Genomic DNA, 14,988 nt, shown 5'->3' with positions numbered 1-14,988 from the left:
CACCCAGTTGTGGTGTCTAGATGGTAACCCTGATGGTGTAAAAACATTATCTCATAACTTTGTGACCTTACTGTCACTGTGATTTTCTTTCCTGTTATTTTATGTGATAAAATATAAACAAATGCCAAAATGTTTGGAGGGTTGAAAGCTGTATTGATGTTTCATCCTCAAGGCAGTCATGAGAGTTTGCCTTGCTTTCTCTCTGGCTCAAACACATGCAAACTCAGAAACAGCTGCTTGTGAGATAAACACAGCCGTTTTATTTGCACATCTGCCTTTGCGATAATATAATCTCAACATTCCTCTAAATCAGACAGTTCAACAATTACCACAATCAGAGGGCTGCACACATGGCAGGAGTTACGTGGATCTCTGAATTTACTTCTTGATGTTTCTTTAAAAATTGCATGATTTCACCATTTAACCTCTCATAAGAGAGAGGCAATGAACAACAAGTAAAAAATGCAAATCCAGTTTTACATATTCACTCCATGAATCATAGATCCCATAGTCCCATCCACAAGGCACTTGTCACGGTTTTCATTGGATGAGCAGCTCTGTCCTTCAGTGCTTTATGTACAATGGCTTGGGGCTGTATCTGACGTTGTTTTTTAGGGCAGGATTTCCCACAGGCATTCTATTCTTACACCACTTTAGCCCTGTCTTGTAGATGGGCTTCACAGACTTCACAGAGTACCGTGTCAGGTACCTACAACAGACCATAAGAGACAGTTTAATTGAAGGGATGCACTTAAAAAAAAAAAAAAAAAATGGTCTATCAGATATGTAATCTTAATATCGGCTTTCTGGCACCTGAGAAAATATTGTGCCTGTTGAGAGGTGGGTTTGGCTTTGGTTTTGGTACATGGCCTTCTGGTAAATGGGTTCTATGATCTGGTAGGAGAACTGGAAAGAAATGAGAAGGAACCAATTAAATTATCATAATTATAACTACTAATGTGTACTTCAGGACAGATAATTAGAAACATAATTTTCATATACAACATAAACAAAGTAACAGCAGAGTCTTTACATATACAGTTGTGCTCAAAAGTTTGCATAACCTGGCAGAAATTGTGAAATTATGGCATTGATTTTGAAAATATGACTGATCATGCAAAAATGTATTTTATTTAAGGATAGTGATCATATAAAGCCATTTATTATCACATAGTTGTTTGGCTCCTTTTTAAATCATAATGGTAACAGAAATCACCCAAATGGCCCTGATCAAAATTTTACATACCCTTGAATGTTTGGCCTTGTTACAGACACACAAGGTGACACACACAGGTTTAAATGGCAATTAAAGGCTAATTTCCCACACCTGTGGCTTTTTAAATTGCAATTAGTGCCTGTGTAGACCAAGAAAGATTTCAGCCACAACTGCCAGAAAAATTGTTCGGGATACGAAGAAAAACCCACAGGTAACCTCAAGAGAAATACAGGCTGCTCTGGAAAAAGACGGTGTTGAACAAAAATTAGCTGCATGGTCGAGTTGCCAGAAAGAAGCCTTTACTGCGCCAATGCCACAAAAAAGCCCGGTTACAATATGCCTGACAACACCTTGACACGCCTCACAGCTTCTGGCACACTGTAATTTGGAGTGACGAGACCAAAATAAAGCTTTATGGTCACAACCATAAGCGCTATGTTTGGAGAGGGGTCAGCAAGTCCTATAGTGAAAAGAATACCATCTCCACTGTGAAGCATGGTGGTGGCTCACTGATGTTTTGGGGAGGTGTGAGCTCTAAATGCATGGGGAATCTTGTGAAAATGGATGGCAAGATGAATGCAGCATGTTATCAGAAAATACTGGCAGACAATTTGCATTCTTCTGCACGAAAGCTGCGCATGGGACACTCTTGGTCTTTCAAGCACAACAATGACCCTAAGCACAAGGCCAAGTTGACCCTCCAGTGGTTACAGCAGAAAAAGGTGAAGGTTCTGGAGTGGCCATCACAGTCTCCTGACCTTAATATCATCGAGCCACTCTGGGGAGATCTCAAACGTGCAGTTCACACAAGACGACCAAAGACTTTGCATGAACTGGAGGCATTTTGCCAAGACGAATGGGCAACTATACCACCTGCAAGAATTTGGGGCCTCATAGATAACTATTACAAAAGACTGCATGCTGTCATTGATGCTAAAGGGGGCAATACACAGTATTAAGAACTAAGGGTATGCAGACTTTTGAACAGGGGTCATTTCATTTTTTTCTTTGTTGCCACGTTTTGTTTTATGATTGTGCCATTCTGTTATAACCTACAGTTGAATATGAATCCCATAAGAAATAAAAGAAATGTTTTTTGCCTTCTCATGTTTTCTTTAAAAATGGTACATATATTACCAATTCTCCAAGGGTAGAACCTGTACAGTATGATACTAGATATGATGCTCTCAAATGTATACAGCTTAAGACAATGGCCAAAATTGTGGTCACTTAAAATGCTCATCTATGCAAAAACTTGCCTTCATGATGGGCCATCTGCACACAAATTGCAATCTTGCTGTGTTCCTGAGCACAGATGCCTGTAATGCACCGGGGCAGCATCCCGCCATCTGAATGAATGAACTGACTGAGCAACAGGAGGTCCTGCATGTTTATAAGAAAGAAAGAGATTCATTCATGCATTCAAACATGTTTTAAGAAAACTGGTTTCAGAATGCCTTCACAGTGGTGTATGAAATCATGCAAATTAGCATTTCTGAGCAATTACAGTGTAGTTGGACTTGTTTTGTAGGTTCCATCTGTAAATGGGGCACGGTGCAGTGAGGTTGGGAGGCTGTGGTTGCACAGATGAAGGCTCTATAACACCGTCTATCTGATAAAACAGGGAAAAGGAAGCATTACCAGATTATTAAACAGTGAAGTTGTATGGGAAAACACAAGGCAGCTGGTTTAATCCAAGGCTGTAAGCACCATAGTTATTGAGGGCAATATTCATATTAATAGGGTTTTTTATTGGTTGATTCAAAACTATTACTCTCCCCCACCCCCTTGCAATCATAATATTGTATGTTCAGTAATACAAAACTGAAATTCAAAGGCTACAACATGATAACTTGCTTTCTGAAATAATCTCTACGACTGTACTACTTACAACTGTCGTTTTGCCCTCCTTCTTCTTCACCACTGTAACACAGAAACAACATACACACAAATTTAAATGACATCATCTGATGTGGATATGCAGAATGCAAGAGTCCAAAACACCAAACTTAGACAGTTACTTTTATTAAATATTTAGATTTGTATTACATTGTTGATGGGTTATTATTACTACAGAAAAAATAATATAATATATCAGCTACTGTTACGAGATAATATCTAAGATCATGTTTCTGACATGAAGACGACGTTGCAGTACAGGCGTTCCATTGCAACAAGATGAAACTCCGGCAAACCAACACACTCTCAAAGTGAAAATGTCAGGATTCTTATAACTTTTCTAAATTTGGCTAATTCGTATGATATCGTGCAATTGCACTTGAATTCCTACGACTTTCACTACAGCCAAAGACATCACTGGACATCATTTCCATCTAATAAGCGTCAGTTACTTGCTTCTGTCACACACAACAGCTTCCTATCATGTTTACACACTCTACTGTGTGGTTAAGTTTAGATAAGGGGTTTGGGAAAGGGCATAATATTAATAAGCATGTCCTTAACGCCTCGTGCATGGAACATGCGCTTACTTCCACATTAGACATCCGGAAATTTGCACGTGATGAAGTCGTAAGAATTTATGCGAACAACATCGTGCGAGGCCATACGAAATAGCCAACTTGTAATTATATATGAATTTTAATGAGATCGGGTTATTTCCTGTGCGTGACTGTCAGTTGTGGCAGTAAATGTAAAATCGTCATCTGAGGGCTTCACTCAGTAACGGCTTTATGACTAATTCGGTAGTATTTCATACATGAAAAGATAAAAGCATAGATAATGGCATTCATTTATGAGCGGTTCCATTTTTAACTTACATTGTGATTTAATTACAGATACATGCAGTTCCACAAGATGATTTTTTTCATCAAATGAAATGGACAGCTTACTGCTGAAGATGTGACGTGGTGTGATAACCAGCACCAAATAAGAATGTATTTGTATATTACAGTTTGTCATGATTAATTAGACACTCAGAACACAATCTTTACTTTTTCAGTTAGATTTTCATTGCAAATTAATGTGAGGGATGCTGAAATTATCTAGAAGAATCTCCCCTAGACTGGACAAAGAGCAGCTGCCACTTTCCAGTAATGTTTGACAGACAGGTGAGTCTGATAAAAAGGCGAGTCTGAATTTATGCAGTGAAATTAATGAGCACATTTTGTTCGCACATTGTTGTGTTAGTTTACAGAATTGGCTCACTGTTTCTTTTCTTTCTTTTTTTTGTTGTTGTAAGATTGTCATTCAAAATGTATTTTAGCCTGAATAATTTAATTATTAAATCTTGTGAAAAGTTTTCTGACTTAAACTGACCTAAAGATTATCTGACTTACAGAACAAGCAGGCAATCAAGTCTATATGAAGGAATTGTTCACGTTGTCATAATTTTTCACCCTTGTGTCATTTGCATATCTGTATGACTTTCTTTCTTCCATGGATACAAAAGGTAATTTTCTGAAGAATGTCGTCACAGCTCTTTTCCATTTTACAAAAACAGTCTTTCAGGCTCCAAAAAGGACAAAAAGAAAAGCACCATAAAGTATTGTACAAGTACATTTACATTTATTCATTTGGCAGATGCTTTTATCCAAAGCGACTTACAAGAGAGGAAAAACATAAGCGAATCATCTTAAGGAGACAGTGGTACGAAAAGTGCCATATTACAAAGTTTCACTAGCATCAGAATAGCATTCAAAACAGATTAAAGTGCAACAAGGACATTTTTTTTTTTTTTTTTGTGACTGGTTAAGTGCTCATGGAAAAGATGTGTTTTTAGCTGATTTTTGAAGACAGAAAGAGAGTCAGCTTCACGGATGGAGTTGGGATGGTCATTCCACCAACGTGGTATGATGAAGCCAAAAGTCCGGGAAAGTATTTTGGTGCCTCTTTGTGTTGGTACAACAAGGCGACATTCCTTAGCCGACCGCAGGCTTCTAGTGGGCGTGTAGCTCTGAAGAAATAATTTTAGGTATGCTGGAGCAGACCCAGTGACTGTTTTGTACGCTAGCATCAGAGCCTTGAACTTGATACGTGCATCAACCGGCAGCCAGTGGAGAGAGACAAGGAGTGGTGTAACATGCACTCTCTTTGGTTGATTAAAGACCAGACATGCTGCTGCATTCTGGATCATTTGCAGGGGTCTAATTGCACATGCAAGTAGTCCACATGTTTTGTGTGTGGAACAGGCCATAATTTAAAATGTTTTTCAGTTATATTCCCCTCTATCATAGTAGCCTACAAATGCATCTGCGCTCATGTGTGTTCAAATATGATAAGTCAGGACACATGCCAGTTTTGATATCAGTGGTGAACAGTCACGTCAATCATGGCGCGGTGCGTCTTGACTATTTGTTATATATTGTGTCGCCTTAATTAAGTCATGAATCAAAACTAGAACAAAACCACAAAAATACACAGCAGAAGTGTAATCAAGCTTGTAATCTTGATTGTGCATAGAAACTGCAATGGCAAGATGTAAAAATGAAAATGAGTTAAAATGAGTTACATTTTGGCCTGTTCTCACCCAAAACCAATTGGATCACTTCAGAAGACATGAGATAAACCACTGGAGTCTTAAGCCCAAAGTATACTTCGATTCTGACTTGAACACTCAATGTCTGTGTACAGTCGAACGCGAGCCTGTCAAAGTATACTCCATTTTATTGTGTGCAAATACATAGGCACTTGGTGCAGTTAGCGCATGCAAGCTACGAATGCACGAGACACCTGACTATTTCTCTTCAGGAGTTTAGACCCTTAAAGATATCTTCATAGTCCTTCAGACTATGGATGGGCATGAGTAATTTAGTACTCGGGTACTCGGACATGGCAGCAATGATCGATCATGAAAACGATGATCGATGGTGATCATGCATGGTGTGACTTCTCACTTATTTCGAAATTCAGTGACAATTACCTGACAACTAAACACAAACATGTCAAAGAGGGAGCTTATTTTTAATTTTGAGATTGATTATGTTGGGATTTTTAGGGGTACATTGATTGTCAGAGACGTCTCATAGCAACCAAACTGATATACGACGCTGCAATGCTATCATTACGATCATCAAAAGAGAGTGTAATTAACCGTTTTTTGAACACCCATCTCTACAAAACGTTTGCTAAACACGTTTTATTATCATTTAATGTAAGAACTTTGACTCATTAATGGATATTATTTAATAAGTGAATGTTTGTCACTGACTCTAAACCTCCCTGCCCTGGGTGCAGAAATGTTTGCATGAAGTAACACACACCTGCTTCTTGACGAAATGGGAGTTGAAGATTTCCGCACGAGTTTCCAAGTTAGAAGTCCGACATAAAAGCTTTGTCTCGTTTCGAAGGCTGCGCGCTAGGTAGGATGCATCCTTTGAATGCTGAAGTATACAGAGCATCCTCCTTTAAACAAACCTCATTTAAGCGAGACGGAAACAGAACTTATCATGGTTGCTATGACAGCACACCACTCTTTAACAAGCGCGAGCACTTTGAGTGAGAAGGCAACAAAGTCCCTTTGGAAGGGAATGTTGTATGAGGTAAAATTTTGGAGAGATATAATGATGAAGAGAGAAAAGAAAATAGATTTTACAGGTGTACTTTTAGTCTATAATACTTTGTTTTAATTAAATATTACAATAATTCTACATATTATATTCTCTGCACCCGTCTACTGAGGTACGTCAACTTGGGAATTAACATTACTTGCGTTTGAACATCAGATTTTCTGGCAAATTGGCGTTATTTGTTTTATACATTTCTGTTGAAGCAAAGAATTGTGGGTTGTGAGTGCCCACGAAGGATACACCTCGAGCATCCTCCGAATTCCCATGAAAGCAGGTCGCATTCGAATGCTGCATTCAGATTGTCCTACTCGCATTTCTGAAACAAGACAGCCTCGATGACGTATGCGGCTGACAAATGCTACCTCCGGAGGATGCAGCCTTCCAAATGAGACACAGCCAAAGTGTCATTCGCTGCACTTTCCCCAGTTGAAAGGTGGAAATTCTGACTCTCAGAGTTGAATTGAAAGCTTCATGAATCATCACAGCAACAACAATACGGAGCATCACAGCTTTCCCCATGGAGCAAACACTTGGGGAGGCACACACAACGTGCTGTGAGTGTTTCATACAGCTAGGAATAACGCAGCTAAATGGAACAGAATGCAGTGTCTTCAAAACTGAACTTCAACTTAACATGCATATTAAAAACACGATGGTTATGGCATCTCCTGTAAAGCCAACTGCGATTTGAAAATAGACGGTTCAGACACTCACCAAATAACTGGTGCGCGCTTAATAAGATTACTACGGTAAACTGAAGGAAGAACAGACAGACGTGCATTGCGCGCATTCTTTCATTGAGTTGGGCAGCGAATGTTCACATAATGACAAAATAAAATGCATTATATTTTGATTATGCAATCTTTTGTACATTTTGTAACGGATTATTTTATAACAGCCTATAATAATGAATAGACGATACACTGGAATAAGATGCAATACAGCAGCCAAAGACGTTTGTCAGACATGTTATTATACTGTATATACAGTTATGTACATGTCATTGCCCCTAGAGTACTCGACGAGTACTTGAGTAATTAGTCCAAGTACATCCCTACTTCAGACTCGAGTTTTTACCTTCGTCTCCTGTTGTTACATCTTCTAATGCATCTTCGTAACAACAACGGCACAAATGTGAGTGTTGCCACCTTTTGGACCCACTAATTAGTGCAAATAATTTCAGGCGCATGCGCATTCTGCGTGTTCAAAGACGCATGGTTAGAAAAATTGGGCTGCATGCGTTCAGTGCTCGAGCACTCTGCTGATGATGAGATTTGCATCAAGTGTTCGCATCTGACCGAAATATACTTTTGGCTTTATGGATGACCTTTTTGCTGCTTTTATGTCCTTTTTGGAGCTTGAAACTTTGGTCACCATTCACTTGCATTGTGTGGACAAAAACACCTCATATCCCCATTAAAATATCTTAATTTGTGTTCTGCAGAAGAAAGAAAGTCAAATGAGTTTGAAACGACATATGGGTGAGCAAATGATGAGAGAATTATAATTCATCTAACCTTGTAGAGTTTTGATTTCCACCTACAGTAGTTTTTGCCTCGATACAGTGTATGACTTCAAGCTTATCTGATTTTGAATGAATTGAACTCTTCAGGAAACTGATCTCTGAACAGTTTGAAAAGCACCTTATTTTCATCCTGCCTCCGTATACAGCCTCCAAAGGCAGCATTTTCCTGGTTTTGGACCCAGCATGTGACTGTATTCCGTAGGGGCAGGCGATATGACCAAAATCTTGGTAATTTTATATCACGATAATGATATATATATCACAATATAGTAATTTTTTTGTGTGTGTGTGTGTGTGTGGGGGGGGGGGGGGTCAAGAAAAATTGGCTTATGTATTAAATAACCATATTGTAATGTAAATTTTTGGGTAATTCTGTCAGTGAATTAAATACTTTCAAATATTTCCTTATATAATTTTCTCTTTATTTGGAGATTGACAATAGTCAAAAGTTAAAAAAAAAAAAAAACCCACCTTGGTTTTAAATAATTCTTACCATAATGCTAAATTTCACATTATGTCACATTTCACTCTATGTTGTTGACCAATATTATTATACACTTTCCTCAAGAAACTCAAGATCTTCCCAGAGCAATACAACATGGAGAAAAATACATAAGTAAAAAAACAAAATGAAAACAAACACTCCTTGCAGAAAATAAATATAAAATAAATATAAACACTTCTTGAATTTTTTTAATATATATATATATATATATATATATATATATAGTACATATAGCTGAATTAATGCGGAACACATCTTTTGGCTTTCATAATATTCTTTTTCGTGCTTCATTTTGAGGTAAAACAAATTGCTTTTATTACGAGTGATTATCAGTTTGCATTTTTCTACTATGTGTTAGGTTTTGTGAACCTACACCACAGATGTCGCACCTGTTTAAATAACAAGCTCCTGTTCATTTTCTTAACTTGTTTGTGAGTCCTTCCGTTCTGTTCTGTTTTCTCAGGGTTTTTCCTTGGTCAAAAATCATTAAGTAGCGTGCGTGATCCCACTCTGCGCTCTCCTGTAAATATCAAGATGCATGCTGGACTCACGCACACATTCATGCTCCAGAGAAAGCGCACGCAATGCTCACATGAAACACAGATGCATGTGCCAGAGGAGCTCTTATGAAACGCCAAACACGAGATTGATGTAACTGAATTTGCTTGAGCGGCTGCCGAAAATGGTTTGAACCCTGTCCATGTTTCTTAAATCTCTTAGTCTCACATGAAGCCCTGCCCACTGATAGATAAGCCCATGCTGCGCACATGGATATTTACATATCGCGATATACATGATATAGCAAAATCTCGATTCAATCGACTGACACTTTATATCATCGCCATGATATATATTGTCCTATCGCCCAGCCCTAGTATACCATAACATTCAGTTGATTTAGCTTTACAGTAGCAGAGGTTTACCCAAATTACATGTCTTACCTACTACCTTCTCTTGCTCCACGTGAAACAATATTACATAATATGATGTAGCAAAGGCGAAAGACATAATCATCATTTTATCTGACCAGCCAGGAGCATCTTAACATTGTACAGTGATTTGTGTTGACTGTGAAATGCTTGAAATAAAGCACAAAGGCACTTTATAGTGATACAGTGATTGTTAGACACTTATCTCAGAGACTTCGTCTATGTCATATGTTGGAAATACCATAATAATCAAACAGCAGCTTGCAAAACTAGTCTTTAGATCACTAAATGAAAGCATTGAAATACAAGAAAATTATCTATAGCTTTCACTGTCATGAAACATCACTCATAAACTTCCCTGAGGTTTCACAGATGCTCACACTACATTACTATTTCTATAAAAAATCCTAGATCCTAAATCACTGACTTTTTATTGAATTGCTTTAAATATGAATGCTTATCATAAATCATTTATTTGAGATCGGACAGAGCAGAAAGGTAGGTAGGTTTCAGATTCATTTTTCAGTTTTTGTATGGGCCAAGACTTCCCTCTGAATTTACGAGGGCATATGGTTTGGAAATGCTTTTCTTCCAGATGTTTGCCGATTTTCACAGTGTGTAAAATGTATTGATTTGTGTACTTATGGAGGGAAATAGCCTCAAATACTGTACGTGTCTTGATGGGATATGACATAATAAATAATCCTATAAGATGTGTTGATATGAGACATATTTTTGACATTAAGCCTGAAGTAGTGTTGAGTTTCAAACACACTGATGTAGTAGAGCGATGAAGTAGACAAGCAGTGAATTTTACAGGCTTCATATCTAAAGCTTCAGGAACATATCCTCACTTTCTTGTAGAATGGTTGAGATGCAGGTGTTTTGCCTTGGGTTTACGTAGTTTTATTGGGGTACTATATTCTTTGCTGTCCCTCATGTAAACAGATTTTCATGAAACACGCAGATAAAAAAAAAAAAAAAAAAATAATTGTGAGGAAACCTGTGGAGGCTGCATAAATAAACATTAAATATTTTTAATATGTTTTGCTCTTCTTTTATTCTGAGCCCAGTTTTGTTGGTTAAAAGTGAATCATTGGTTTTGTATTTCCAGAAAGATATCTGTTTTTCCCATCTTACCAATAGCTTGTGATAAAGTAGCTCACAAATTTGGCTTCACCCCTCACATAGAGAATCCTTTTTATGAGTTAGCAGTTACGTAAAAAACAACAACATTCCATTCATGTCACCTCATTTTTAAAGGAAATGAGAATGCCTGACCACCTCTTTCACATTCCTCGGCAAATATCTCAATAGCACTGATGGAAACGGATGTTAACAAGGTCGTCTCTTAAGTGAACGAGCAAATAACTTCACACGCATGGTTTTTGGCCTTTTAGACTGGCGCCCCTTGGATCTGGTGGGCCTGGCACCTTCTGTAAAATTATTAGTGTGTGAATAATGGGCTCCTCTTGTACTTTTACACAAAACCAGTCGTTCAGAGAGCTCTTATGGTGTGGATGAAGCCCTTATGGTTATGTCTCTCCTTCTTGATTTACCGATGAAAGTGATGTAATTCTTCCCAGAAAGAGAGGGAAGGGAACCAAGGCAGAGAATTTCAGCTTCACACACAAGTCATGACATCATATCTTCTGATGAGAATGTTGGGAAACCTTTTTCATGAACTTTGGAGACCTTTGTTAAAATGTTTGTTATTTTTTTTTTGCTTATTAATTTTGTGGTTGTAGTTAGTTGGTGTAACATATTAGCACGCATAATGCAAGGCGTTGATCCTATGTCGAGTTCTGGAAAAATACTTGTGTCCATAATGGTGCGTAACAGCACATTTGCATCTTCTCATTTTAGGGCTGCAACTATCGATTATTTTGATAATCGACAAATCTAACGATTATTAGAACGATTATTCGACTATACGGGCGATTATTTCAATGATTATTCATTAGCTCTTAACCGACTATTCAGCTTGTGCCTCGACTTGAAAGGTTGTATTAAACTTTGAAAAAATAATCTATTAAAAATACCTCTAAATGACATTCACTGAATTACAAGGGAAAAAAATACTTGGATTTGTATTGTTTAATTCATTAAAAAAAAATTTTTGTTATCAAGTGTTTGTGATCTAAAAAATCTAAATGATCTAAAAATCCTTAAAACAAGATACATTTACCTGAGAAGAAACATAAAAGATATTCAGACAAGCTTTCAGAGAATGTATCTTGAATATGTGTATTTTTTCACTCGTTCATACTTCTGCTAGTGCAGTAAAGAGCAAATATTCTTATATTCAATATATATTCTCTGAAAGCAAGTCTAAAAAATCTTATATGTTGCTTCTCAGGTAAATGTATCTTGTTTTAAGGATTTTTGGATATTTTTAGATTTTTAGATATTTTAAAATATTAATACTTTCAATTAATAAATATTCAACATTCTCCCAAAAAAATTTTTCTTCTGCAATAAAGCTTCTAAAGTAAATGTGCATAAAGAGTTTTAGGTATCTATATTGGAAAACAAACCAAAAAAGACATCAAAAACCTATTTTTTTATTTTTGCATTGACTACACTCACCTTTTTGTTAACTTTGATGCATCTTTAACTTACAAAAAAACAAACTCTCTCTTCTTAATAGTGCTGCATATCGCCGAATTTCTTACGATAAGATACACACCGTCCGTGACACATTTATATTATGATTCACTATGTTGCAAGCCATCATGTTATAATCTAGCTGCAACAAGTGCGTGTGAGAGACGAGTGTCTCCGCACGAGAGAGTGTATCAGCCGGGAGCAATTTGACACTATAAGCGGCTCTGACCGCACAGAGAAATGCCAGTTTCGGAGTTTGTGCTTATTTACACAACCCGCTTCCTTATTATTTGAACTTTAATAAAGGATGCATTAAAGATATAACGATGTGTTTTCTTCCTCTCCTCAATCAAGTGCTGTTCTCGCACATCATCATTAGCATTTCAGATTATCTCATGTTACGTTAAAGAGATCAAACTACTATTCGACAACAAAAAATGTTGTTGACAATTTTTTATTGTTGACTTTGTCGATAATGTCGACCAATCGTTTCAGCCCTACCTCATTTGTATATCGGCACATCTGGTAATACAAGTATCTTGGACTTGACCCAGAACTTGAGTGCGGCAGACAAAATTTTGGTCTATTTTTGGGATCCCAAATATGAGAACGGCAAAGCAGGGAGGTTCTAATGGGGCTTTCTAATTAGGGTTTTTGCATTGTGTGTGTGTGTGTGTGTGTGTGTGTGTGTGTGTATGTGTAGGTTGAGCTACACAAAGCAGGCATTGTTTGTCCAGACTAATTCCTTTGGTCATCAGCCCTTCAGCAGTCACATTCCCTGACAAAAGTGTTGTAGAAAAATGGCATTTAAAGTGTCTGGCCAACTTCTCATGGGCTTTGATATTTAAATGAAACCTGGAGCTTCCTAAACAGATGGGAAAGCTGAGTGTGGACTGAAGGGGAGTAAATCAGATAATTTTCAGATGATGAAAAGAGATCTTCTTTTATCCCCACAGACAGAGATGGAGGACAATGGCTCCATGTTGATTCAGTGTCACAGTGAGAAGTTATGGGTGTGCACAGGAGTTTAGCACCACAGAAACATGTGGGGGGTGATGAACACAACTAAACATGAAGAGCCATGTGGAGGTCACAGAGTGCTGATGCAGGCAATGATCATTGGGAAATCTTTGTCCACCGAAGGCTTAGTGAATTGTTAGTATTGTGCCATATGCATGATAACTTTAAATGTTTGGATTAAGCAAGTTATTATGGGTGTCTCCCTGTCTTTGGGTAGTGTTTGATTTTGAAATGTCCAATTAGCATGCCTACATTGAATCTGCATTTTTGCAGATTTCCATAGAATTGGGGCATTGTCGTTAATCAGATATTTAGGTTAATTAGAGTTTCCTTTAGATAAGAGCCTACAACTCTCTGTTTAACATATTTACAAAGTTTAAATCAGTGGTGGCTGGTGCTTTTCTTAAAAGTGGGAAAGCAGACTATTGTTTTTGGTGTCTGAAATGTTGCTTCCAAAAGATGCTCAAACTACAACTCACACAGTGAATTTCTAAGCGAAAATAATTAACCAAGCTGTTTTTGCAGAAAAATAGGCAAAACATCAAATTGCAAATAACTGTGCATGTATCTCCATGCCCACAAATCCTCTGTGCTCAACACAGGTGATTTTACATTACATTAATTGGCTGTTTGTTGCGAAATCCCACCCAACCAATTTTTATACAGGCCACTTTATACACACTACAAAGTTTCAGGAGTGACAACTGCAATACAAGAGTTACTCCCACAAATGCGATGACTGACAAGTGATAACCATAGAAATGCTACAGGTTGAGAAATAAATATGAATGTCGCTGCTGTCGAAAGAATCACCATGTTTTGTTTCTGCGCCTAAGCAGCTGTTGCTGAACACAGCGCATGCTTTCTCTTCCTCATTCATCAGAAAAAGCCTTTTTAGGCACTTCCCTGCTTGTTTGAATCCAAATGGAGTGATACATGAATGATAGCATTCAGAATATCCACAGTGTGTATTCCTGGCCCCCTGTCTGATCAGAAATCTGGGATATATCACACTGCCAGCGACGTGAAATTTAACCCATCTGCATAGCTACATAATGTCTCTATTTCATCCTTTATCTTCCTCCCTTCCACACACTGTCCCTCCCTGCCCTTGCTCTCTCTCTCTCTCTTTTTTTCTCATTCCCTTTCTTCTCCGCTCCCACACTGAAGCCAGGTGACTGGAGAGGCTCTGGGTGTACGTGCAGAGTGGCAGAGGCTCCACTCAAAGAATCAGTGTGCTTTTGGAAAAGCCTCAGGAGATTCAGGTCTCTCCATGTCTCCCTCTCTTTCTTGCTCTGCCCAAACTCTTCACATTTGCCAGCCTCTAACCTCATGTACCCTTTTCATTCTCTCTGTTACACTCTCCAGGCGTATCTTGTGGTATTTTCTTGTGTGTGTACTCCCTGCTACAGGTGCCTCCATCCCATTGGTTCAACTGAGTGTACCTGCTTCAGCCAATCACAGGCAGGCTCTTGACCAGCAACAAATCACGTGTGGGGACCTGAGATCTTCCAACCCAATATAAAGATCCAAGATGGTGGAAGATAGTTGCTTGTTTGGCTGGCTGGATTGTTTGTGCATGTGTTTTTTTTTTTTTGTTGTTTTTTTTTTTTACTGCTCCATACTTTTCTTCCAATCTCATTATTGGACTAGGTCTTCTG

General features: G+C 38.0%; 1 protein-coding gene across 1 annotated transcript; it reads right to left on the bottom strand.

Moving 5' to 3' along the window:
• Positions 1–547: 547 nt before the first annotated feature.
• LOC127436581 (28S ribosomal protein S18a, mitochondrial-like) lies at positions 548–14,661 on the bottom strand. The gene is made up of 6 exons (XM_051690851.1): positions 14,424–14,661; positions 3,108–3,139; positions 2,724–2,828; positions 2,476–2,599; positions 831–906; positions 548–709 (listed from the first exon to the last, which is right to left on the bottom strand). Exons 1-6 carry the CDS (start codon positions 14,659–14,661, stop codon positions 565–567), a joined length of 720 nt encoding a protein of 239 aa, XP_051546811.1. The 3' UTR covers positions 548–564.
• Between the last annotated feature and the right edge of the window lie 327 nt (positions 14,662–14,988).

The sequence above is a fragment of the Myxocyprinus asiaticus genome, chromosome 47 (assembly GCF_019703515.2).
Source record: "Myxocyprinus asiaticus isolate MX2 ecotype Aquarium Trade chromosome 47, UBuf_Myxa_2, whole genome shotgun sequence".
Lineage (NCBI taxonomy): Eukaryota > Metazoa > Chordata > Actinopteri > Cypriniformes > Catostomidae > Myxocyprinus > Myxocyprinus asiaticus.
The sequence above is the reverse complement of the archived record's forward strand: the minus strand, read 5'-3'. Positions and strand labels throughout refer to the sequence as shown.